The sequence below is a fragment of the Mastomys coucha genome, unplaced genomic scaffold, assembly GCF_008632895.1.
Source record: "Mastomys coucha isolate ucsf_1 unplaced genomic scaffold, UCSF_Mcou_1 pScaffold12, whole genome shotgun sequence".
NCBI classification, from domain to species: Eukaryota; Metazoa; Chordata; class Mammalia; order Rodentia; family Muridae; genus Mastomys; species Mastomys coucha.
The window spans coordinates 8,514,821-8,542,275 of NW_022196894.1; the positions used below are offsets into that span (position 1 = coordinate 8,514,821).

Below are 27,455 nucleotides of genomic sequence, written 5' to 3' on the forward strand. Positions count from 1 at the left end.
CGCAGTGTGGGTGTGAGGGATGCTACACAGTGTGGGTGTGAGGGATGCTACGCAGTGTGGGTGTGAGGATGCTATGCAGTGTGGGTGTGAGGGATGCTACGCAGTATGGGTGTAAGGGTGCTAGTGGTTTGTCTAATACTTTGGTTTCATTTTTCTTTTGTCCAGAGAATGCATAATATGTGGGGCAGAAACACATGCAGGGACCCACCTATCTCCACAACATCACATGACTCCTGAGTGGGTTTAACCACCAGCCAATGCCTAGAAGTAGTAAAGACCACAGAATCCTAAGGAGAAAGTGCACTGCGATCTGCCCTAAATGTCGTCAAGGAAAAGAATGGGTTAAAGCAAGTGTTGAGGTCTAAGTTATAAAAGATGAGCAACATAGGCTTCTTCAACTACAACCTGGAGATGGCAAAAGGGGAGAATATGGGAAGCCCTGGATTTCACCTCAGTACTGCAAAACACATAGAGAAAACAACCCCCAGCATCTCCACAGTGTCACTGAGGAAAGGCCAGGGGCAAGAGTGAGTGCATAAAGTTGTTGGAACTGCTCTCCTGTGACCTGGGGGTAGCCAGAGTGCTTGTGGTGGCAGCTGGGTAGAACAGTAGACAAAATCAGTGTGCCCTCAAGGATGAAAGCACAAGCCCAGGGATAATCTGACCAGAAGAGAGACAGACGATACAAAGACCACTAATGATCCCCCAGTTCCAGGTAAACCAGTGAGCTGGGAAGCCCTGGAGAAAGAGCAGCCTGGGCAGGTGAAAGCCTTGCCCTGATCCAGGGTCACTTGGCAGCAAAGGGAAGGGACTTGTCATCAAAAGCTTATGGCCCTGTCCATTCACTAGGGTAAAGACCTACACCATGAAATGCCTTGGTGCCCCTAGACACAGGAAGCCAGCATAAAGCCAGTGTGTGATCGCAAGCTGTGCCTTAAGGCACATCCACCAAGCTCTCACCCATTTTACAAATGAAGCCAGGTGGTACTGGAATGGAAAGAAAATTTTCTTTTCTTTCCTTAAAAAGGCTATGCAGAATGTGGTCATTTATTCCCTATGTGTCTGACTTATCTATACACCAAACTTGGCTGAGGGGAGGGGCAGAAGGCCAGGAGTTCCCAGGCAGCTGGGACCAGCCATTGCCCCAGCTCTGCATCAATGCCCCTTTCTCACTGAAGCACGCGGCATAGTTAAAATGTGGGCAGTGCATAGACATAAAAGTTGTCTGTCAGCCTTCTCTGTAAGAAGATTCTACTCTGAACAGACATGCAGGGATGCCTGGAAGGTCTAGCCAGCATTACAGAAGCTTTCAGCAAAAGGTCATGTCATTCAGAGGTCAGCCAGTGGTTCAGCCCTTGCTGCCACTCCACCCTCCTGCACGATGCATACTTGTGCACCACGCCCTGAGTGGCTTGCTTTGCTCACCACATGTTTCCTGTGACCTGTCCCCAGTCTGTTGGTGCTGCTGCCTACTTAGAAGTTACCTGGTTTAATGAAATGGGTAAAGCAGAGGAACATGGAGAGCTATTTCCAACTCTAAGTATGTCTCTAATGAAGATGAAAGTTTTGGGGAGAGATTCAATAAATGTGAGCTGGTAAATATAAAACACCGTTAAATTGGGTGTTGGGAAGACAGATGTCAAAAAGGAAAAATATAAACCTAAGAATTCCCCACACAGAATGCTTCCCAAGTGCTTTTTAATTGACTACATGCCTATGGGGGGAGGGGGAGATATGTGCACCTGGAAAAAATGCTTTCACTGGTGCTTATATAAAAAAGTCACAGGCTGGTGAGATGGCTCAGCGGGTAAAAGCACTGACTGCTCTTCGGAAGGTTATGAGTTCAAATCCCAGCAACCACATGGTGGCTCACAACCACCTGTAATGAAATCTGGCGCCCTCTTCTGGTGTGGCTGAAGACAGCTACAGTGTACTCATTTATAATAAAAAATAAATCTTAAAAAAAAAGATTTATTTAAAAAAAATAATAAAATCTTTAAAAAAAAAAAAAAAGTCACAGCAGGTCTATCTATCCATTCAGGCCAAGATAGGTAGGGGGCCTGACCTCAAAGGGATGGGTAAATCAATGCATCTTTATGGTGCACGTGAGGATGAAATGTTAAGAGTCACAGTGTTCCTTCTGTTTTAAACTATTTAACTATAGGTAGAAAAGAAAGGAGCAGTGAGAGCTTCCAGATAATAAGACCCTTCCTCTACATCACAGCCGAATCACCTGAGGGGCTAGAAGGGAAGGCCGGTGGCTGAGCCCCTGCCCTATGCCTGAGGAGCGCGTTCCTTCCTCAGCTGTGTCAACCGACTTCTTTAACTTACTTTATCACTGGGGAGGGCACCCATGTGCCATGGCACAGCTAAGGAGGTCAGAGGTCGAGCTGTGCAAGTCGGTGCTTGCCTTGCACCTGTTTCTCAGGCAGGCGCTCTTGCTTTCTTCAAGCTGCATGGTCTGCAATTCTCCTGTCCCATCGCGCTGTGGGAGTGCTGGGGTTACAGATGGTTTCCACTATGTCCAGCTTTCTGTCTGTCCCAGAGGGACCTCCAGTCACCTGGCTTCCATGGTAAGTGCTTTCACCCAGTAAGCCATCTTACTGGCTCTCTACAAACTTAAAAAAGAAAAGCATGCTTGTCCTAAACAAGAGTTCTTACCATAAAATATATTAAATATTGTCTTTGTGACCTGCAACTTAGGGAAAGAAACATTTTATAGCTCTGATATGATAAAAGAAAAAGCCGATCAACTGGACTTCATCATAACCTAAAAAAATGTTTTGTTTTGTTTTGTTTTTGTTTTTGTTTTGGGGGGGTGAGACAGGGTTTCTCTGTGTAGCCTGACTGTCCTGGAACTCACTCTGTAGACTAGGCTGACCTTGAACTCAGAAATCCACCTGCCTCTGCCTCTGCCTCCCAAGTGCTGGGATTAGGCCCACTGCCCAGCCTAAAACCTGTTTTCAAGACAGTATCTGTACATCATACATTCAGTAAGAAAGGAGCCTGATCCAGAAATAAGAGTTCTTTTGGCTCAATTATTAAAAACCAACCAACCAAACAAACAAACAAACAAACAAAAAAAACCCCACAATTTAAAAATAGTTAATGATCTTAGTAAGTATATCTTGAGGTCTACCAGTGACCATTAAGTACACAAAAACTCAACACTATTTGTTGTAGCTAATCGACTTCATTGGATTTAGTGAATTACTGTGGAACCACCTCTGGGTGTATCTATGAGGGTGTTTCCAGAAAGGTTTTATTGAAGAGGGAAGACCAACCCTGAATACAGACAACACCACTCAGTGCACCGGACTGAAGAAGGGGAGAGAACTGAGCGCAGCATCCATTGTCCATCTCTCTCTGCTTCCTGAATATGGGTGCAATGCATCAGCTGCCTTACCCTCAGCTGCCACAGCTGAGATCCCCTTGTCACCATGCCCCTACCATGAAGAACTATGCCTCTGACTGTGAACCAAAACAAACCCTTCCTTGAGTTCTTTTAACTCACAGGCACTGCTGTCAGGAGGTAAAATAGCAGCACAGCTACTGCATGACCCAGAAATTCCAAACCTACAAAAAATTTAAAGACTTGTTCTGTTCATAGTAGCTACTCATTTAAACAGTGTCTTAATGAATAGCCATCAATATAAAAAATACAGATATTTATCAATGGGTGGACACACAAATTTGGTTATTCCCACAATGAGATGTGGCGCAGTGAAGTGGGCAAAGCACTAGCTACTTGCTACAGTGCAGATGATTTCTGAAGCGTTCTGAGATGAGGCCAACCAGGAAAGGGCCACATGACTCCATTCACAGGAAGTGTCCGAAGAAGACTTATCTGCACAGGAATGTAGTAGGCACCTGTGATGAGTAGGAGTGGGAACACTTTCAGACTGCAGGTGGACATTAATGCTGCTTTAAAGTACTGCCTGTCTGCATCGCTCTGGAACATTATTGAAAACAAGCTGTAAGTGCAATAGGAATGTTACAGTAACAAAGTTCCCAATGAAGTGTTTAAAAGTAGAAAGCCAGCCAGGTTCTGGTGGTACCCAGCAGTAATGCAGGCACTAAGGAGACTGAGGCAGGAGGCTCATTAGTTCCAGACCAGCCTCGGCGAGAGCCTATCTCAAATAAACTCATTTAAAAATTAGGCTTGTTTTTTTTTAAGTGTGTTTTGTTTAATCATGCAAATGCGCACTGCTGACCAGATCCCTAGCTGGTAAATGTGCACTGCTGACCAGATCCCTAGCTGGTAAATGTGCACTGCTGACCAGATCCCTAGCTGGTGATTACAACGAGGAACACCCTTGTTTACTCACAAAGACGATCAAGAGGGAGATTCCTTTGGCCAAATGAATTTAGCTCAGCAAAATGACTTGTGAGTAGGCAGCTCTTAGAGCCAGCACTGAGAGCTCCAGCACTGGGACAAGGAGCACTGAAGTGAGTAACGGAAACAATTTAACTGGCTACAGTCACTTAGTCAATCAACTGTCACTGAGCTGCAGCTTTACCTGGTTGGCTGTTTGTAGCTTAGTGATCACCACAGGGCCTTCCACAGCCAACCAAAGTTCAGCTACTGTGATTAAGCTCGGTATTGATTTGGGCTGTCGGGCCAAATCTCTCCACTCCCACGGCTTTTACTGAACAGATCCCTGTTCAAATAACAAAGAACTAATTTGTCCTAAATGAAAAGGCACAACTTGAAGCGCTCACTTCATCTCCTGCCCTGTTACAACTGTTTAAACTTGATTATTTCTACTGAGAATCCACTTACTCTCACCAGTGAGAGGATTTACAGGGAAAATTGAGAAATGTTCAAAATTAACAAAAACCATCTGTTCCTACAAGGCAGCTGCAGAAGTGCAAAGTGCTCAGAGAAACAATCTTTCATTTATTATTTTAAAAATGTACTCCTTTATAATTTATTTTTATTTTTTTATTCTGTATGTGTTTCCCTGAGTGAGTTTATACCATGTGTGTCTGGGCCCTGTGAAGAGGGTGTCATATCCCCTTGATCTACAGTTACAAGTGGTTGTAAGCCACCTGATTTGGATGCTAGGAATTGAAGCCAGGTCCTCTAGCAGAGTGGAAATGTTCTTAATTGCTGAGCCACCTCTCCAGTTCCCCAAACAATTCTCTAAAGAAAGCTATCCAAGGAGGTGGAAATATCCCGACAGGATAAAAACAAGAACAAATAAGTTTAGGACCTTAGAACAATTCAATTCAATTTTATTATTTTGTGGGGTACAGATGCCATGGCACTTACCTGGAGGTCAGAGGACAACCCATGACGGTTAGTCGCCTAACATGGGGGCTTCGATAATCAAAGCCAGGTTGTCAGCCTTGGTAGCAAACACCTTTGCCCTCTGAGCCATGTCACCAGCCCTCAAATACAATTTTAAAAAGCACTTTTGTCCTGTGATTTCTCCCTTTCAGAATTTCTTCAGAACAGATGTGGTAAACCTTTGAGAAGAAAGTTACATGCTAGCCAAAAAAGAATCCTAATTAGGATATGTGTCAAGGAACTATAATTATCAATTTGCCTAATTAAAATGAGTATCTGAACACGCCTTAAGAATGTCAACCCTCATCAGCAGAGCAGAGCAGAGCAGATTATGTTAACAAGGAATGGATGGTTGCAACTGAGACTCAGTTATCACACTCCTGGAGAGACAGAAGCTCTGCCCACGTGGTTGGGGCTGATTCCTGGGATGAGCACAGTGTAAACCTGGGACAGCTGCTTGAGTTAACTGAACTCCTTTGAAGGAGGTGTGAGATCTGTCTCTACAAACTTAGGCTCTACTTTCCACAGTAACTGGACTGTCCTGGAGGTATCTGTGAGTACAACCATGTACATTTCTATGGCATCTAATACCATGTATCCCCCCTCACCCCCTAACCCCCACTGAAGCCTTCCTGCCAAGCTTTGGTGCCAAGACTGGCTGCTGGTTTTTCCAGAATTACTGTTTCTGTTTTTGAATCTTCGGTGTATGCTGCATTCATTTGAATAGAAACACATGCTAAGGAACACAGACAATGCACAGGAACCATCCACAATGCTACATTGTTCCCCTTCAGAATAATGTCTCCAAATCTTAAGGCAGCGCTGTCTACTCCACCTGTGTGGCACATATTCCTACCTCCCTAAATGTACAGTGTTCAGGACTCCAGATTCAAATCCATTTCATAAAGTTGATTCCATTCCTTACTCTCTGAGGTCAGTCAATGCTCTCCCCTCTCAAGCATGGACAGTACATGCATTCCTCTCACTGCGATGGCCATTGGGTGCCATAGCTCCACGCCTAGATTTGGAGCCTGAGGTCTGGGAATTTGTCACCTTTTTCTTCTCTGTTCTTCACAACCTACTAGAGAGTACAAATGAAACATGGTATTCTCAGACTGGAGAGAAGCCTATAGCAGGAAACTCTTTCCGTTTCCTAGAGGGAACGAACAGTTACAACCCTTCTGGAAGGTAATGGAGCTAGACCTGGTAAATCTGGGATGATTACACTCTAGAACCCACCCACACCCTTGCTCCTGAAGAAATTCTCCCATGTGTTTACAGAAGACCGTTGTACAAAAAGGCTTACTACAATACTGTTTACAAGAATAAAAAGCATGTAACTAAATGGTCATTGTACCAAGGAAGGAACAGTAAACACACTACAACTCAGAAAATGCTTGAGTCATTTTCAAAGGAATTACCTGGGATGGGATGAATATAAAGTAACTATGAGGAACATTTTAGCAGCCAAAAGATAGCCACTGTCACTCAGATACCTCGATCTGGGAATACAGTCTAAGAATATAAAGACTGTTGGGGAGAAGCAGGGCCTTTTAAAAGGGCATCAAGTACAGGAATAAACATTCTGGTGTTTGTTTCTCCTCCCCTGATCTCCTGTGGGAGCTTCCCATTAGCTGAGTGTCTTCTTGCCCAGCTCTCCTGCCTATCTAAGGAACAGGACAAAGAGTTCATTGTTGCAAATCCATGGCAGTCACTCCTAGAGAACTGTGGCAAAGAGAAATTGGAGAGGCAAAGAGAAAAAAAGACACCAAGTTGGAGAAAACTCAGCACATCCCTTAAAATACAACAGGTAAGCTCAATCAATGGGATACTGTTCAGAAGGAAGTAAGGGGAACTACTGAGAATAATATGGACGCATCTCAAAAATATATAGGCTGGGGAAAAAACCTAAGACATTAAAATCCGTAGAAAATGGCACCACAGCAGATTGGACTTCCCCAGTCCATCATCAGTGGATTTTTGGCTGTGCATACTTGTGCAGAACCTTGAATTGCAAGGAGGGAAAAGAAACAAAGGCCTAGCAGAGAACTGTAGGATTGCTCTTCTTTGGCTAGCTAGGCAGAGGTAAATATGAGGAAATGAACCTGAAAATAGGATGTGAAGGCTGAGAAGGTGCCAGACTCCCGAGTTCCACCAGGACAGCAAAGACGAGCAGGTGCCAAGGCCCTCCAGGGTTTGGAACTGGCCTGCTTCTTTTTCAGAGCAGTCCATGCAAATTAGAGGCTGGATAACAAGAAAGGTAAACGTTCCTGTGGTTCTAAGCCAAGTGCCAGAGAAGAATCAACCCCAAAGATCCAAACTAAACAGAGGGAAATAGAAACCAATCGGGTATCCTCTAAGTAGCTCAAGGCCTAGCATTTGCTTAACACCTAGCATGTGTCCCACACCCTAGGTTACAGAAATACTCTGATGTGTACACTCCCACTGAGGCAAGACAGGGAGGGGCAGATTATCTAAGACCAACGTCCAAGAACGCTACCAGGACCAGAATGCCTTCCCTCTCTACGATTACAGTAAACAGCCGGATACAAAATACACAACCTCACTACAAGTAACAGTCTCTGACACACCCCGCACTTGTCAGGTGCCTCCCATAAGCTTGCAGCGGTCCGGTTCTACAGATGAGGAAGACAGAAGGCAGGCCCCACAGCAGAGCCCAAGCAGTTATTCACTTCTCTGACATCTTCGCCCCACTTCTGTTTTGTTTGTTTGCTTTTTATTTTTTAGTTTGTGGTTTGCAAGGTCAAGTCAAGGCCAGCGAAGAACCTACCACCAACAACTCCTACAATGCCACCCCCGCCTCCCGCCCCGGTGGCGGTGCAACCCACGAAGGGGTCCGGATGGAAGTGAGCGCCCGCGACCGGAAGGTTCCCCGCGCGGAAGGTTCCGGCTCTGGAGTCCCCCATCCTAGGCGAAGAGCCAAGCAGTAGTACCTGAGGAAAACGCGTCCAGGGTCCTGCCCCTGGCTCTGTGGAAAACATCCGCCGCCTCCGCAGCTGACATAGCGAGCGACTGGCCTTGCCTGGGCACGTTCTGTGGGAGGAAGGAGCGACTCCACACCACCCGGCAACCCCGCCCGGAACAGCTTCTGGAACCTGCCCTCCAGGAGGGCCGGGCGGGGCGGGGCGGGGCCGCTCCGGGAGCTGCTAGTACTGCCTGGGCCGGACAAGGAGCTTGTCACCCCTCTGGGATCGACCCGTGCGCCTGGTCAGGGTCCAACCTGCACTGTAACAGTCTGGGTGTTGAGGCTTTGGGGCCTGGAGTTGTCTTATTTAACAAGCATCGGGCCACTTCATAATTTGGGATTTCAGGTTAACAAGAATAGCAAAAAAAAAAAAAAAAAAAAAAAAAAAAAAAAAAAAGGTTTAGCATAGGTATATCTCATGTAGTATTTGAGAGATACTTATGCAGTTATTTTTTAAATATGGTTTATCTGAAATTCCATTATAACGCGATGTTGCAACCCTTCCGATCTGCCCACCATAATCTCAAGAGCCTTTAAGGCATCTTGACTGCCTGGACATTGCCACTAACACTCTGCCATTGTTGTTTTCTCTTGCTGTGCAGCAGGTATTGCCCTAAGTACTTTGTGTTTAGCTTACTACCTCATTGGATGCGCTCATCAGATGGGGAAGCTGACATTCAGAGAGAGACATAACTCCGGAAGCTAAGAGCTGCAGGTGAGCAAGACAAAATAGAGTCTATCTAACTCAAAAGCCATTACACTGAACTACAGCCACATAGTTGGGAGCAATCCAGATTTCAAGGTGGAAATGTTGAATTCAGATCTCCCAAAAGAGGATCTTTTTATTAAGCACTACAGGGGAATTCCTAGGATCTGCCAAATTGCTAAATTTTCTTCTCAGGAAGTGTAAGCCTGAAATGTTTGTGTGGTTAGCAGAGCTAGGGTGACCAGCCCATGACCTTGAACTAGAGTCAGATACAAGTCCTAGCGATTTAGAACAGAAATGCAAATAGCTCATGTCTTAGCTACTTGGGTTTATCCTAATATTACCACTTACTGTAGGTATGATCTTAAAAATTAGTTTCTCTGCACCTCAGTTTCCCTGCCTGTCAAATGAGAACAATAACAACACCTAGGGTTATTGGGCTAGTGAGAAAGTTAGATGATGTAATTTGCACATAAGTCTCCCATAGGCTCATGTTGAAAGTTGGCCCCAACTTGTTCTGAATGAAAGAAAAAAGAAATTAAAAGGAAGGGAAAGGATATGACTTCCCCTAGGTATGGTGGAGGAGAAAGTTTATTTGTGGGAGAACATAGCCAGAGGCAGAGACATCTGTGAAAATCTAATACTTGGCCAAGTGGGAAGAGGAGAAGGGGAAAGAAGGAGAGAAGAAGGGAACTAGGTGCAGCAGCCAGGAGGCTAAAGGCACAAAAAGGATGGGTAACCAAAATGTCTGGACTATATATGGAAGAGCCTCTGGGGGAAGGGCAGCCCAGCCTCTGGGCTGGGGTGTTCAGGGTAAAGGGTGAGGTGTGCCAGCCATACCCTATTATCAGGTAGGAACTGAGGGCTGCTCTTAGAACCTGGAGGCCAGGTCCACTTTGATTTGCTAAACTGACACCTCAGCCATGTCCTAGGTTTGAAACTTAACAAATGGCAGTGTTTTGGGAGGTTCAGAGAACTTTAGAAGGTGGTGCCAGGTTGGAGAATAAAGGTCTTTGGAAGGTGTGTCTTGGAGATAATCTTGTTCCTAAACACTTGCTGCTATAGTGTGCTTCTTGTCCTCTGTGAGGTGAGAACCTGTCTGCCAAGTACCTCTGTGATGTTCTGGCCAAGTACAAGTGCAAGCATCTACAACATAAGAACCTTTCTCTGTTAGGTTGTTTCTGTCATAGTAGTGAACAAAGTAACAAGTACTGATGGATTTTATGTCAAACTGCTTAAAGTAACAGTTGCAGTGGCAAGGAGTAAATAGCCACAGTATATTAGCCATAGTGATTATTAATCATCATGCTTCTATTTCCCACATACAGCCTGGACATAAGGAGGGATCTGAGGAAATGGACAGTGAAAGCGAATAGCTGAGAGTCAAAGCCCAGCTCTAGCCTACGTCTCAGGCAGTAATTTTTGTAACCACAGGTCTCTCAACTCATTAAGTATGTGTATCTAGTTCTTTCTTTGCACAGCACATTTGAAATGTGGTCTTCTAAAAAACAACCAACCAACCAACAACAACAAAACAAAAAACCCTGTTACTGGGAGTGGGGTAGGAGGAGGAGAGGGGTAGATTTTAGAAGGGTGACAGTCACTAGCTTGGTCAAGCTTTACTCTGATTACTTCTGAATCGATGATTTTGAATGAGTTTTTTATTTTCATTTTTACTTTCCATAGTGTGGTTGACCTTGTGTTAGTTACTGTCTTACTAGTGTTCTATTGCTGGGAAGGCACACCGTTACCACAGCAACTCTTACAAAGGAAAGCAGTTAATAGGGACTTGCTTACCATCTCAGAAGTTTAGTCCATCATCTTCACAGCAATGATCATGGCAGCACACAGGCAGACATGGCACTGGAAAAGCAGCTGAGAGCCCTACATCCAGCTCTGTAGGCAACGGAAGAGAGAAAGACACTAGCCTGCCCTGAGCTCTGGGAACCCCAGAGCCCACCCTCATTGACACACTTCTCCGACAAGGCTACACCTACTCCAACGAGGTTACACCTCATAATTCCTGTCAGATAGTGTCACTTCCTGATGACCAAGCATTCAAATATATGAGCCTGTGGGGGTCATTTCTATTCAAACCTGCAGTTATTTTTTTCCTAGCTCTAACAAGGACTGGATGTGATACCTTGCATAAGAAATGCCTCCAATAAAGCCCAGGCATTGAATACTTGGTCCCCAATTGATGGTGCTGTTTGGAAGGCTTAGGCGATGCAGCCTTGTTCAAGGAAGGATGTCACTGGAGATGGCCTTAGAGAGTTTAAAGACTTGCACTATTCTGAGGTTGCTATGCTTCCTGCTTGCCATTCCAGATGTGAGCTCGCCGCGTTCCTACCATGGTGCCTGCTGCCTGCTGCCATGATGTCCCTTGGGAATTGTAAGCTCAGATAAATTCTTCTATAAGTTGCTTCTGGTCATGGTGCTTTATCACAACAGAAAAGTGACTAATACACCACACAAGAAGCAATTTAAAATTAAAAAATTTATAATTGACTCACAATCTGAGGCCGAGAAAGCATGGTTGTAGGAGGTGAGGCAGCTGCTCACAGCATCTGCAGTCAGGAAGCAGAGAGGGATGAACGTTTGTGCTTAGCTCAGGTTATCCTCCTCATTCAGTTTCAGTCCGAGCCGTGGATGATGATGTGCCGCATTTAGCACAGTTCTACCTTCTCACAGACATGTCCAGATGCTGGTCTGGCATGGTTGTGTAAGGAGAGGTATGACACAGCTCCTGCCCCTGCACCCACACCAGGCCATTGATCCTCATGTCATGGTGTGACACAGTTCCCGTCCCTGCAGCTACAGCAGCATAAGGGGAGGCTCAACACATACAGTTCCCACCCCTGTAGCCACACAAGGCCATTGATCCCCTTGTCGTGGTGTGACACACAGAGCTCCTGCCCCTGGAGCCACAGCAGGCCACCGATCCCCGTGTCATGGTGTGACACAGCTCCCGCCCCTGCAGCCACAGCAGGCCACTGATCCCTATGTCATGAGCTGATGGTCACTGTTGCCCTGAAGCTGACCTGCTGTCTCTTCTATTTTACACTCAGTCTCACTCTCTTGGCAATACACTTCCCCCATTACTCAGAGCTAATGACTCCATTATAAATGAACAGATGTGGTTCTCAGAAATGAGGAATGGAGGCGGTCATGAGGCTGTGGAGGACAAGGAACAGACTTTCCTCTTGACCTTTAGGGTCATGGGAAAGGATCTAGACAACAAAACCACAGAGGTCATAAAAGCCTACATGGTCCTTTGTAGAAATTGCTCATTTAGAGACTTGGCCTTGAACTTGAAATTATGAGGAGATACCTGTACATTCTGGTCCAATGTCTGTTGCATTAATTAGCCAGGGTGAATTTGAGGACATCAAGGGCAGAGAGCTAAAATGGTCTCAAGAAGAAAAGACATGGCTAGGAAAAGAAGGAATCTATAGATAATTAGCAATGATGATGGGTCTCTCTTATAGGAGGAAGGCATGCATATAACCTAGAAATGCATAGGCCTAGAAGGAGAGCGCATGAGGCCATGGAGTGCCAGGATAAGAAAACAAATATTAGGCAATTAAAAGATGATGTTCTTTGTTCTCTTAGCTACTTGAAGGATTGAAGAAAACAATGCCTACTTTACTTGCATAAATTTTAAAATTTTATAAGAAATTATTTTAACCTTAGGAGCCTATGACCTTTCTGTTATTACATGAAAGGAATTACTAAAGACTGCTGTTTGCTGGACCAGGAAACCACAAGATCTGTGCCCAGCTACCCATGAAGAACAGTCTGTGTACAAACCATAAGGAAATGTGCATTTGCTTTGTGTTTAGCTTCTGTTTTAAGGAGTCAGATCCTGGATTCATAGAATTTATGTAAGTTTAAGGATTTTTAAAAAAAATATTAACAATGTTCAAAGCCTTGATGATCTTGCTTTAGTAAATAAAAAAAACTGGGTTCAGGCTGTCTGGTCCAGAGAAGGCAAAAAAATGAAAAGGAAGAAGGAAAAAGAATGATGAAAAGAAGGAAAAAGAGGGAGAAAGGAGAAGGAGGAAGAGTGATGAGAATCCTTGGGGACAGCGGGAGCACTTGAACTGACAGTTGCATCCACCGCTGACTCGAGTCTTTATTGAACCAGTCCCGCTCCCATCTCCTCTTTCTTAGGACCCTCCTCATGCTGAGGCTGGACCTCTGCACCCAATGGCTTGTTTCCTACACAACTCTAAATTCTATCAATTTGGCAATCAGTATTAACCATTGTAGGCCTCATTCAGGCAGCTGAAGGGCTAGATGGGAAGAGACTGAGCTCTTTTTCCTGGGCAGGAAGACTTCAGCTCAGTATCAGCCTTTGAACTTAAAGTGAGAGTCACTGCTTATCCAGTGCTTCAGTGCCACCCTGGGGTCCTCAGCGTGCCAGTCCACACTGTTGATTTTAGACCTGCTAGCTTCCATAATCACATGGGCAATTTCCTTCGAATACGCCACTCTATGGATATAGGCACATGCTATTGATTAGGTTGCTTTCAGTATAGACCATAAGAGAGTTTTCTTCTAAAATGTCCAAATCTCAGAGTTGGGGGCATAGTTCAGGTTGGGAATGAAGGACAACATCCTCATGGAAAATTGAACACAGGTGTGCCTCTTCAGTGCCCTGGGTACATATATCTCTCACCTTTACTCAGTCCTGACTTGTACAGGGGGTGGTTGGGCCCAGGGGCAGAGGAGAGTCCAGAAAAGGCACAGGGTTTTCACTTTTGCAAATTTGGTCTCTAGCATGTTTATGTGTACATGTGTGTATATTCCTGTTTGTGTTCATGTACGTGAATGTATGCATATGTGGCCAGAGGACAACAGTTGTGTCATTCCTCAGGTACTGTCCCACTATCTTTTTAAGACTGGGTCTCTCACTGGCCTGGAGCTCATCAAGTAGGCTATGCTGTCTGTCTAGTGAACCCCAGGGATTCATTTGTCTTTGGTTCTTTGTGATCATGGACACACAGCAGCTGTGATTGCCTGCACAGAAATGGAGGGACATAAGGATAAAGTGGGGACTAGCTGAAAGGAGGGGAAGGGGAAGTGAGAGGAGAGAGGAGGATGAGTGAATTTAATCTCAGCACAGTATATATGAAAGTGTCAAAAACTTTAATCCAATAAAAATGCTTACAAGGCAAGAGAGGAATACTGTAAGACACATACTCATTCATCGAAATTCTCAGTGGATTGGTCCCAGTTTCCCCACCAAAGACATCCAATCTGTAGACACTCAATATTGTGTAGGGTGACCTTGCTTTGCACATAATCTCCACACATCCTCTTGTACACTTTAAATTATTTCTAGGTTATGTCCAATGCCTAATACAATCATGTATTAATAATTATTATGTATTATGTATTAATAAGTATTATAATATGTTGTCTAGGCCACACAATAAAAAGGGTTGTATGTGTACAAAACAGACACAAACTTCAAGTGTTTTGATCTATAGTTGAGATTGAAGATATGAAATCCATGGATATAGAGACATGACTATATGTGTAAGTATGTTTGGAAATGTGTGTGAGATAAAAGTTCAGTTGATCCACAGTCCCAATTGGATTTTAAAATTGTTGCAAATGCTGTTCTTTTAAGTAGAACTATATGAAATTGCCATGTTCATAGGTCAAAATGGTTAATTACCAGTAATTTCTTATCATTCTTGTCCATGAATGGAGCTACTAAAAACTACTTCTGGTGACCCTGTCTGATAACTTCTTAGAAATGGACCATTGTATTAAAGAGTACTCTTCTACTCCCACCAATGACACACAGCACTTCCTAATTCCCCACACATTTGCCAAACTGCCCTATAAGCCATGAGGGAAACAGTTGACTGGCTAAGTCCACAAGCTCCTCTCTCTGTTAGGATTTTCTGCAAAACTTCAGTTTCCAGTTGGCTCCCTTCCCCTGGCAACTAGACACACTCCTGTCTCCCTCACCCATGTGATGATACAAGGGTCATGCAGCAGAGGCCAGACTGGCAACTAGACACACTCCTGTCTCCCTCACCCATGTGCTGATACAAGAGTCATGCAGCAGAGGCCAGACTGGCAACTAGACACACTCCTGTCTCCCTCTCCCATGTCCTGATACAAGGGTCATGCAGCAGAGGCCAGACTGGCAACTAGACACACTCCTGTCTCCCTCACCCATGTGCTGATACGCAGCAGAGGCCAGACTGTGCCTACAATGGTGGCATAGAATCACCTGAACTGTGGCTTCTAAACATTGGCTTATATGTTTAAAATTCCTATACATCACATTAATTATCCAGAGGTGGACATGCATTGTGAATACAGAATAAAATAACAATACAGTTTAAAGTTTACAAGGTATCAGCTATGGTGTTAAGCGTTCAGCCTATGGATGCCTCATCTTTACCCTAAGATCTAAACATCCTCACTCCCACCTTCAGAGTTAAAAGATGCTATCAAACCATCCAAATGGCACTGCTGCTGTACTAGTAGCCTGTTGCTACAAAACAAGATAGCAGGATTTAGAGGTTTAACACAACACATATTTATTTACTATTTATTTATTTTCCTATTTAATGCATTTAAGTTTTAAAAATGGTGTCTTGCTATGTAGCACCAGCTGGCTGCAGACAACCTCTCAGACTCCTGTGGTGCTGGAATTACATGCACACAGCATCATGCTGTCTTCTGTTTGTGGGCTTGCAAGAGGCTGAGATCACAGCAGCAGTCAGGGTTGAGGTCTCAGGTTAGGATCTGATAAGGAGCAAACCTGCTTTTAGGTTCACTCACATGGCTGTTGGATGCTCTCAGTTTCTCAGTATTGCTGCACTCAGAGTCTTAGTCACCTCTTGGCTCCCTGTTCATAGTTCTTTTGAACACAGAAGTTCACACATGGAAGCTCAATTTGTCAAAGCCAGCAAAGGACAGAATGAACTCTTGTATAGTCTTATCACCAAAGTGTCATCCCATTCTACTTTGCTGCATTCTTATGGTTAGAAACAAGACACCTGACTGGCCCACAGAGGTGGTGGATATTGATTGCCCACAAAACAGGATCCAGATTACTTAGGAGTCAAATGTCTGGGCATGTCTGTAATACAGTTCTAGGTTAGGTTAATTGAGGTGGGAAAATTAATTCTAAACGTGGGTGGTCTTCATTGCCCTCTGCTTCCTGACTGCAGATGTAACTTGACCTCAGACTTGGCTGCCCTGACACCCTCCCCATGAAGACTGCCTGTATCATAGAACAGAGATACAAAACAAACTCTTCCATCCTTAATATGTTTTTGTTGCACTTAAGTAGCAAAAGCAGGGTTTGAAGCCTTGCCCAGAAACTCTGAAGCCCCATCCCCCAATTGACCACTATGCTGTATTGTCTCTCAGATGAATTAGCCTGATTATTTCCCTAAAAGATTAGTCTGTTTAGTCTCATATGAACCACAGCACTTTTCGAACATATTACTCCTTTAAATTTAATCTACCAAGTAAGAAGGAGACAGAACAAGCCAGCAGCGGATGGTACACTTATTAGTCCTACAGATTTCATCTAGAGATAACCTAATCATAAGACGAATACAACTTCTAATGCTAAATCTTGACCCCCCCCCCTAGCTATTAAACCCAAACTTCCATGTGATTCTTAGAACATCTGACCAATTTGTATATGGAGAAAGAAAAATCTAGCAAGCTCAGACTCAGAGAAGCAAAGCTGCCTTGAGAGAGAATTGATATTTATCCTGGTACCCTCCCCCTTCGCCTTTGTGTTAGCATCTGTAACTAAATTCAGAACTGAAATTACTAGCCTTGACAAACATCTTTAGACATAGCCATACATTCTTAATTTGGTTTTCAGGGGAGCAGGGGGACTTGTCATAGGAGCACCTCTGTGGGCAGAAGTATATCTTCATTTACTGAAATGTTCCTAGCAACAGAAGTTGTTTTCTTATTCGCCCCCAAGTCTTCAGAGTAGAGACAGACAAAACCGATAACAAGAAATCTAGAAAATTGGTCGATGTGATTCAGTTCCCTGAGAGTGCAATTTGTACTGTACATATATTCCATTGCATTTACCCACATGAAGCCAGTGGTGTTTTTTTTTTTTTAAATATAATGACAAACATGAGTTATTGTGGGTTTTTTTTTTCTTTAAAAGCTAACATATGGAACAGCAGGTAAATGCAATCTTGTCGTGCTGCCTAGGGATTGTTCTGGCATTTCAGCTCTATTTTCCTTGCAGGATGACTTCTCTTATTATCTGTTTCCATATTATTTAGCTATGCATGCATTCAGAACTTAGCCAGTTCAATCCCTTCTGGGAAGGAACAATAACAACAATAGCAATTATTAGCATTCTTATTGATCACTCGCTATGCTCTCTATGCTCTGTGCTCAGTCTCCCCATGCATTTTATGTATGTGTGGTGTAGTGTGTAGTGTATGCCCAGGAGCATTGACTGAGGTACAGTAACTTGGACCCATGCATTTTTTTTCCCTTAGTGATGGGAGTCAGTCAATGCAACATAACATTTTCTTTTCATAATAATGGATAACTACTAGGAAGTCCCAGACTCCAGGGAAGCAGAAGTCTCCCAGGACCCAACAGTGATGACTTTAGCTGAAATACTCAACAAAGGAGAGATAGAACCTGTAGAGACCACCTCCAGTAGATAGGTATAGCCTCCAGTTGAAGGATGGGACCACCCATGCATCTCAAGGTTTTTAACCCAGAAATGTTCCTGTCCAAAGGAAAGACAGGGACAAAAAATGGAACAGAGACTGAAGGAAAGGCCATTCAGATACCACTCTACCTAGGGATCTATCCCATCTGCAGACACCAACCCCCCACACTATTGCTGAGGCTAAGAAGTGCTTGTCTATAGGAGCCTGGTATGGCTGTTCTCTGAGAGGCTCTATCAGCAACTGACTAATACAGAGCCAACCATCAGACTGAGCCCAGGGACCCTAAATGTAAGAGCTAGGGGAAGGACTGAAGGAGCTGAGGGGATTGCAAGCCCATAGGAAGAACAATATCAGCTAACTGGACCACCCAGAGATCCCAGGGACTAAACCACCAACCAAAGACTATACAAGGAGGGATCCATGTCTCCAGCTACATATGTACCAGAGGATGGCCTTATCTGACATCAATGGGAAGAGAGACTCTTGGTCCTGTGGAGGCTTGATGCTCCAGAGTAGGGGGATGCTAGAGCAGTGAGGTGGGAGTGGGTGAGTGGGTGAAGAAGGACCCTTATAGAGGCAAAGGGGAGAGGGAAGAGTGGGAATGGGATGGGAGGTTCGTGAAGGGGTAACTGGGAAGTGGTATATAATTTGAAATGTAAATGAATAAAATGATTAATAGAAAAATTAATAATCCTAAATCTTGGGCTTATTTTTACTGATGAAGGAAATGAAACTTGAGACTCAGAGAATATTTGGAACTTGTCTACAGTCACACAGGGAGTCATTAGGAGAGCAGGTCTTGAGGCCCTGCTCTTCAGCCTGTGGTAGACTGCCTCCACACAGTGCCATTGATGAATGAGTGAACAATGTGCGAGACTTTGGATGTTTCCTCTGCCCTCCCACTTTTCTTTGGCAAAGAACACAGTGTAGCAAGTCCTCAGTCTTGAACAATGCTATTGAGAATGCAAACAGTAGCAGTTTCTTAGCTGTGTGACCTTGGCCAAGGAAATAAAGGCCTGATAACTGTTGCCTTAAATGGAGCCTAGCGGTTATGACTGTGCCTTCTTCTTGCAGTGGATGTGAGAGTTTTATGAGGACATATATGTAAAATGTTTGGCACATGTGGGGAGCGGTGGAGCTGAAGAGGCATTCACCATGGCAAGATGGTGTCTATTTCCGCTGTCAACTCCTAGTAAACAACTGTTTGCGCATGTGCGTAAAGTGAAAAGACGCCATGTCATGGCCCATTCCGGGGTGTCACGTGGGGTGATGAGCAAACAGCCAATCATGGGCAGACACGCCGCGCTGTGGGCGGACACACCGCACTGTGGTGTATATAAGCAGTGCTGATTATTGGCTCGGCCCTTTTTTCCCTCTGGAAGAGGACAGTAAACGTCATTGCAGAAGGATCCTAGTGTCCGTGTGTCTTTTCTTGTTGGAGCGATTGCGCGGGCTACAGGCACAGCGCCTGGTACTATGGGTAAAGTTATGCTTGTTGATAGTTCTATGGTCAGCACATGGAATTCTATAGTGCTGACGATTCCTGCTTCTGTTGTGTGTTATCTCTATGAGCAGGAGTGAAGTCGTTTAATCTCGAGACTCGGGTTTTCAGTCTATTAACTGGGCATCATAATATTACCCTTGACATGGGGAATGTTTTAAAGGGGTTTCAGGGCAGATGGTCTCAAATTCCACCTAGGAGAAATTGGTAATTCATGGAGCTATTTTGGCTGTCAGAGCTGAAGGATACTCTAATGGTGTGTGTGTGTGTGTGTGTGTGTGTGTGTGTGTTACAGCCATGGATATTGTATGCTCCTAGCATCTAGAGAATAGACTGAAGAGAGGCCAAATATCTCATAGACATAGGACAGCCCCCTATAATAAAATATTATATGGTCAGAAATGTCAGTACTTCCAATATCAAGACATCCCATGCAATGGGCATTTCACACACAGGGTCTAAGTAAGGCTAGCGATGATTATTTTCTGTCTTCTGTAGTTTCCATTTTCCTAATTACTGTTAAAGGTCCTTACAGATTTATAACTCTCTGATTCAGCATGAGGTAAAACATAGATCCAGTTCCATATACAACTCAAGAAGGGTATAAATGCTATGTCTGAGTAGGCTCTTGTCGAGATGACTTGGAAGCAATGATCTATTTTGGTGATATAGAAACCACTCTTTTAAAATTGAAGTTTTATAGAAGTCTTACTTTCAAGTGTAGTTCAAAGTAGTCCTCACTAAGCTGAATTTCCCACTTCATGTTAAAAGAACAACTCGAGGTTGTCTATTTGTGCTATAATTCCATTTCTATTTGCAAGGACATTTGAAGATAAAACTCACTGCTTTTTTTCTGAGCAGGGAAATAGAAAATCATCACTGGCTTTATTTCTAAAGCATTATGGCCATGGAAAAACCTGAAGACTTTGTTTAGGAGTTTGAGGGCAAGTTGTGGTGGCAGGTGTACTGGCTGGTTTTGTGTGTCAGCTTGACACAGGCTGGAGTTATTACAGAGAAGGGAGCTTCAGTTGGGGAAGTGCCTCCATGAGATCAAGCTGTGGGGCATTTTCTCAATTAGTGATCAAGGGGGTAGGGCCCCTTGTGGGTGGTGCCATCCCTGGGCTAGAAGTCTTGGGTTCTATAAACAAGCAGGCTAAGCAAGCCAGGAGAAGCAAGCCAGTAAGTAACATCCCTCCATGGCCTCTGCATCAGCTCCTGCTTCCTGACCTGCTTGAGTTCCAGTCCTGACTTCCTCTAGTGATCAACAGCAATGTGGAAGTAAGCTAAATAAACCCTTTCCTCCCCAACTTGCTTCTTGGTCATGATGTTTGTGCAGGAATAGAAACCCTGACTAAGACAGCAGGTAAGCCATGCTGAAGAGGAAGAAGCAGAAGGATCAGGTGCTTGAGATCAGTCTAGAATATACATTAAAAAACTGATGGACCACAGTGAAGATGGGTCAGAGAGGTGGTAAGAGTCAGAAGCCATGAGCAAACCCATGTCTTCTGACATGACAGGATTGCTATACTCATGAACCCCAGCAACTGTGTCTCTACCAAACCTACACAAGATCAATCTAGTCAGATTCCAACATGGATGGGTGGGACTCATTAACCCTCATGCCTAATTGGCTTCTAAGGGAGGTGGAGTCAGTTTTTTAAGGGTATGGCCTCTAGTGGATGGCCCCACACCCATGAGTGTGTTGGACTTATGTGTGATGCTTATGACATAAGTTAGGAGTACAGGGGTGAAACTGGGAAGAATAGGGGAAAATGTGATCAAAATACTTTTATGATATTATTTAAAAATTAATACAAATATTGCATTTAAAACAAAACAAAACAAAGAAACAACTCTTTCCCAAATATGGGGCCTGGCAAAATGGCTTAGCAGGTAAAAGCGCTTCCCAAACAAACCTGATGACCTGAATTTGAGTCCCTGTGGTGATATGAATAGGAATAGCCTCCATAGGCTTGTATATTGAATGCTTAGTCATCAGGGAGTGGCACTACTTGAGAAGGATTAAGAAGTGTGGCTTTGTGGAGCAAGTGTGGCCTTGTTGGAGGAAATGTGCCAACTAGGGGTGGGTTTTGAGGTGTCAAAAGCCCAAACCAGGCTGGGTGTCTCTCTCATTCTGCTGCCTGGGGATATAAATGTAGGGCTCTCAACTACTTTTCCAGTGTCATGTCTGCCTGTGTGCCACCATGCTTCCTGCCAAGATGATAACAGATTAAACATTTGAAACTGTAAGCCAGCCGCAATTAAATGCTTTCCTTTGTAAGAGTTGCCAGGTATCTTAGTTAGGGTTTCTATTTTTGTGAATACACACTATGATTACTACAATTCTTATAAAGGAAAACTTTTAAGTTGGGCTGGCTTATGGTCTGGAGGTTTAGTCCATTATCATCATGGCAGGAAGCACCATGGTAGCATACAGTCAGATGTGATGCTGGAAAGGTAGCTGAGAGTTCTACGTTTGGATTGACAGGCAAGAGAAAAGAGAAAAAGAAAAAGGGAAAAGAGAGAGAGAGAGAGAAAGAGATCCTTGGCCTGGCTTGAGTATTTGAGACCTCAAAGGCCACTTCCAGTGACATGCTTCTTCCTACAAGGCCACACCTACTCTACCTACTCTATTTTCAAATAACATAGTCATGAAATGTTAAGGAACCCAAACATTCGAATCTATGAGCCTATAGGGGCCATTTCTATTCAAACCACTATATTCACCTCCTTTCCACCCATAGGCTTATAGCCATATCATAATGTAGAAATGCATTCAGTTCAACTTCAAAAGTCCCTATAGTCTTTAACAGTCTCAATCCTGTTTAAATGTCCAAAGTTCAAAGTCTTTTCTGAGACTCAAGGCAATCTTTTAACTGTAACCCCTGTAAAATCAAACTGAAAAAGCAGATCACATACTTCCAGCAATCCATGGCACAAACTCTACACTAGAATTCCATAAAAGAGGAAATGGAGCATGGTGAGAAAACACTGGACCAAAGCAAGAATACAAACCTAGCTGAGCAAATTCCAACCTGAGCATCATGGTGTCCCGTACAGCAATAGGACACTGACTGGGACTGTCCCCAACCTGAGCATCATGGTGTCTCGTACAGCAATAGGACACTGACTGGGACTGTCCCCAACCTGAGCATCATGGTGTCTCCTAGAGCAATAGGACACTCATTGGGACTCTCCCCAAACCCAGGTAAAAAGCCAAATGCAGTGTCAGAGGTCATAATGCCCAGTACTCCTGCAGCAGGGTGGAACAAGGAGGCAGAAGGGCCTTGGGGGTATATAGGAGCATGCAGTTTGTCAGAACCAACAGGACAGCCCTGCCTCTACACCCTGGAAGGAGTGTATCCACTCTCAAAGTTAGCATTTCACATTCATGAACACATATACACACCATACATATAAAAATAAAAAATCAACTACAGAGAGTCAAATTGGACATATTAGGCTCTCTTTCCTCTAGAGATCAGCCTTTGTATAAGTTTATTTTTTCTTCTTTCACTTGCTTTTGTTAATACTTCTCATTTTTAAGTCAAATAACATATTCATGAAATGTTAAGGAGCTACAATTGATCACTATGCAGTGACCAATGCTGCTGACACAATGGGAATTAACTATTGAATTATTTAGCTTTCATACTTTAACACACAGATCACCAATAAAACATCTCTTTAGCCAGAATTCTCACCTGAGGGCTAATAATAGCAATGATTAAGAATTGTGAAGAATTCACAGAGTCTAAAGAGATAGTGAGGAGGAGGAGGAGGAGGAGAAGGAGGAGAAGTTAAGGTAAACAGACAAAATTGTTCCACCCAAATATGCCTAAATCCACAATCTTATATCAGCTCATTTCTTCCCAATGTTCTTTCAGTAAGCATTTTTACAGACCATCAAAATCATCTTACCTTTCCTACTTAACCCCACAGCCCTCAAAATGTACTACCTCTTGTAAATATTTCCTCATTGAAAAACTGATCACACACACACACACACAAATTCTATATGTGTGCACATGTATTAATGTATGTAGGTACACATATGTGAGTGTGTATGTGGAAAACACAGTGGTGATGCCAAGTGTCTACCCCAGTGTATGTATGTGTGCACATGTGTGCATGAGTGTATGTGCATTCATGTGAGGGAGTATGCAGGTAAATGTGGATGACAGAAGGCTCATCAGCTGTCCTCCTCCATCACTCTGTCTAGTTCTTTTGAGGCAGCATCTCTTTTGAACTCAGAGCTCATATTTTGAGCTCAACTGGCAGCTAGAATTCCCCAGAAATCTTTCTTTCTCCAGTTGTAACAGACACAGAGCTATATAGAATTACAGGCATTTGGGGGAATATACCTGGCTTTTACTTGAGTGCTGGAATCCCAATTCTGGTCCTCAAGCTTGTGCATCAGGTATGCTTAATGAATGGGCCATGTCTTTATCTCTGATCTATAAGAATGTGTTGCTGTCCACCTATCTACTTTGTGGCAGGCACCAGCTTGAGGACTTTAGGAAAGCCGAGGCCTGTCCTCATGGAGCTTCTATTCTTGAAGAGAACTTCAGGAAAACAAATACTAGATAGACATCTGTGTGACAAGAGATGGAACTTACATTATGGAAAAATAGAAATTATGGTAGGGCGGGAGCAGGGCAAAGGCAGGTGACATTACTAAACTTGATGGGCACAGTAGCACTTTAAAAGGAAACACAATTAAAGCAAAGGTTGTAAAGTGATGAAGGATTTTACCAAGAAGATATGGGAGAAGATTTTGTAGAGGGAAGTAATCCAAAGAGGGTGTGGAGGAATGTGTGCTGGGTATAAGGAGCTGCAAAGACATAAATGTGCTGGGGAGAGATCAACAGGAGGGAAGAAGGACCGGTTAGCAAGAGGGTGAGAGCTCACCACCATACCATACCACAGCCTTGAATGCCATGGTGTGAGTTTTGGCTCTACTTTGCAGGAAATGCAGAGCCCTGGCAGGTAGCAGAGGAGTGACATGATCTTATGCTTTGAAAGGTTTGCACGGATTGCTGTATTGGAAGCTGACTAAAGGATGGGAAGGAGGGGAGCTAAGAGTTCTGGTAATAGAGTATTGCTGTAATGCAGGTGAGAGTTGCTTATGGTCCAAGCCAGAAGCTATTGTGCATTGAGATGGAGAGAATGGGTTAGATTCTGACCATACAGTGAGGATGAGGTCATCATGATTTCTCTAGTACTTAGAAGCCAAGAAAGAGGCAGAGAGTTCTAAGATTCTGTCTTCTGCTCCTAGAAGGAAGACAGTGTTCAGAGGGAAGATGAGAACAAAGGCTGACGAGGCTGTTTGGGGCATATGGAGGAACTAGAGAGGCCTCTAGAAGTCCAGATAGAGACATCAGTGAGCAGTTGCATAGATACATTTGGAATTACCAAGAGAGATCTTGGCGTCATAGTCATGAAGGACTTGGGTCATTTCTTCTAAATTTTTGGGAGTTATTATCCATTACTCAAAAGCATGAATAAGTATGTCCATGTACTGAGAACCAGTAACACCTTATAGTCAAACTGACGACCCCCAGCTTCCTAAGATCCTCCAATGTCTTCTGATTCATCAAAACAATAACACAGCTTCTTGTTTTAGAAAGAATTTCTGTGTTAGTTTAGATGCTACAGTTGATAACCTTTTAAACAAAACTTTCATTTTATTCACGTGTATGTGCTCATGCATCTGTGTGCATGTGCCTATTCATGTTTATGTGCACATTTATGAAATACCTCTAGAGACCTGAAGAGGGTTCCAGATTTCCTTCAGTCTGGAATTACATGGGTTTGAAGGCTACCTAACATAGGTGTTGGGATCTGTATTCTGGTCTTCATGATTGAGCAATAAGCATTCTCAACCATGAGTCATCTTTCCAGTCTTTAACTGAGTATGTTTCCACAGCTTACATGGTAGCTATAAGCTGCAGGCTATTTACTTATTTTTAACTCACTTGTGTGTTATTTGTATGTGTGCATATACATATGCATGTTCACCCCACATGCTTGGGTGTGCTTGTAGAGGCCCAGACTCAGTGCACAGTGTCCCCAGATCCTACCCCACCTCTCTCCCCAGATCCTACTCCACCTCTCTCCCCAGATCCTACCCCACCTCTCTCTCCCCAGATCCTACCCCACCTCTCTCCCCAGATCCTACTCCACCTCTCTCCCCAGATCCTTCCCCACCTCTCTCTCCAGATCCTACCCCACCTCTCTCTCTCCAGATCCTACCCCACCTCTCTCTCTTTTTTCTTTTTAAAGGTGATCTGCCCTGAACCTGGAACTCAATGTTTTGCCTTGATGAGCTGGCCAGCAAGTCCCAGGCACCCTCTTGTCTCCATCTCCCCAACACTGGGATTCCAGGCCTGCATTATGTGGGTGCCAGGGATTAAACTCAAGGCCTTGTGTCTATGCAGCCTTTCCAGCTGAGTCATCATCTTTCTAGCCCCTTAGTCTTGTTTTTAGTGCATTGTCATCATGCATATTTAGCAGGTACAGTGTAGAAATTCAACACATATTTAAGACGCATAGTGATCAAATCAGGGTAATTAGCAAAATGATCACCTTAAGCATTGAGCATTTCTTTGTGTCAGGGATACTTAAAATCCATGGCAAACATTTGAACTCAGTATACCTTTCACCAATCTCATCTACACAAAAAGGGCACATGTTTAGACCTGAACAGGCCTGGATCTGAGTGCTGGCACTTCTATGTTGCCATGTTATTGAAGTTGTCCTGGTTCTCAGATCTTCAGCAGATCACAAAAATACTACCCTGGTTCTCTGAAGTTATTATCCCTGTCCTTCTCAGAAGGCGGTGCCCACTAAACATGCTCATTCTACCTGCCCCTCCTTTCCCACAGCAGCATGTGTGGGATGAATTTATCCTTCCACTCTCATCTGAGTGAGAAGAGAGCCTGCCAGGACTGCCTCCAACTTTTCTGATTTTGTGTTTTCCTTGTATCTTTCACAAGGCATTGCAAGATGTTTCCCTTGTGTGTACATGTGTATGTGCTATATGTATTACATGTGTGTGTGCATGTGTGTGCTGTATGATTGCATGTGTGTATGCATGTGTGTGTATGTGTATGTGCTGTGTGTATTACGTGTGTGTGCGTGTGTGTGTGTGTGTGTGTGTGTGTGTGTGCATACATATGCATGACTGTGGAGGGCCAAGGCCGGGACATCAGCAAGTGTCTTCCTCCACAGCTCTGGCTCTCTTAGGGACCCCAATACTTTCTGATTTAGCTTGGTAGGCTGGCTGGCCAGGGAGCTGCAGTACTCTTCTTCCCTCTCTCTGCCATGGGAACTCCAACCCTCATGCTTATGTAACAAAAGACTTTATCCTACTATGCTGTCTTTTTATTTTTCTGCTCCAAGATGACAAGTACTTGACAGGTACCTATCCCTTGATCTTGAATGTGTGGCAATGATATGGCTCATTACAAGGTCTCAAGAGCTGGTATCCAACAATCAGGGCATGAATGAATGATAGGAGCTATATCATATATGAAGTGGGATTTTAAGGACTTTAACCAAATTCGCCTTGAAAAATCCACCACACAAAAGAAGAGAGACCTGACACTATTTCTAGCAGTGAGATTTTAGAAATTAATTGATTTTTCTGACTCAGTGTGGGCATAAACCATTTATCTGAAGGTTCCACAATCTATTCTTTGAAGTATTTTAAAAGAAGAGGCAGGAAAGAGGAACTAGTCAGTTCAGCACTCCATGGAGCCTTGCCCCAGGAGGCTCTTCTGTCCATCTTCTGCTTCTTGTAGGAAGCAGGTCAGTGACCCCCACCCGACCCCCAGCTGCTTGGGCAAAACACAAGTTCTCTCTGTTGGTGACATCACCTCCTTTTAGATCAGCCGTTGTCTGCCAGACCTTCAGAATCAAGCTTGTCCTATCCCTGACACCAACCTGTCCCTGCAGCAGCAGTATTTAATAATAAAAAAAATAAAAAAATAAAAATACAAAGCCTGGCTGGATGAATCACCATGGTGAGTGACCAGCCAAATTGAAATCTCCTTTAACAAAAAGGCCTTGAGATCCAGGAATAAAAGTACATATCTTTAATTTCCAGTTTTAATGGCTATGTTCTGCATTTTCAGGGGCAATGTCTGTACTTTGTTCTTCCTATAGGATGTTGTAAAACAGCCCCTGAGTCTAGGTCAGGGTCAGAGTTGTTTCTTAAATCAGTGTTCTGAAAACTTTGTGTATCATAGCATGTGCACTCGCATGTG

General features: G+C 43.9%; 1 protein-coding gene across 1 annotated transcript in view; it reads right to left on the reverse strand.

The window, feature by feature from the left end:
• The window catches only part of Cpped1 (calcineurin like phosphoesterase domain containing 1), a 115,225-nt gene extending 106,768 nt beyond the window's left edge, over positions 1 to 8,457 (reverse strand). The window contains exon 1 of the mRNA XM_031362916.1: positions 8,248 to 8,457. Coding sequence (XP_031218776.1) covers positions 8,248 to 8,317 — 70 coding nt within the window. The 5' untranslated portion in view covers positions 8,318 to 8,457. The remainder of the gene's footprint in view (positions 1 to 8,247) is intronic.
• Positions 8,458 to 27,455: the final 18,998 nt, after the last annotated feature.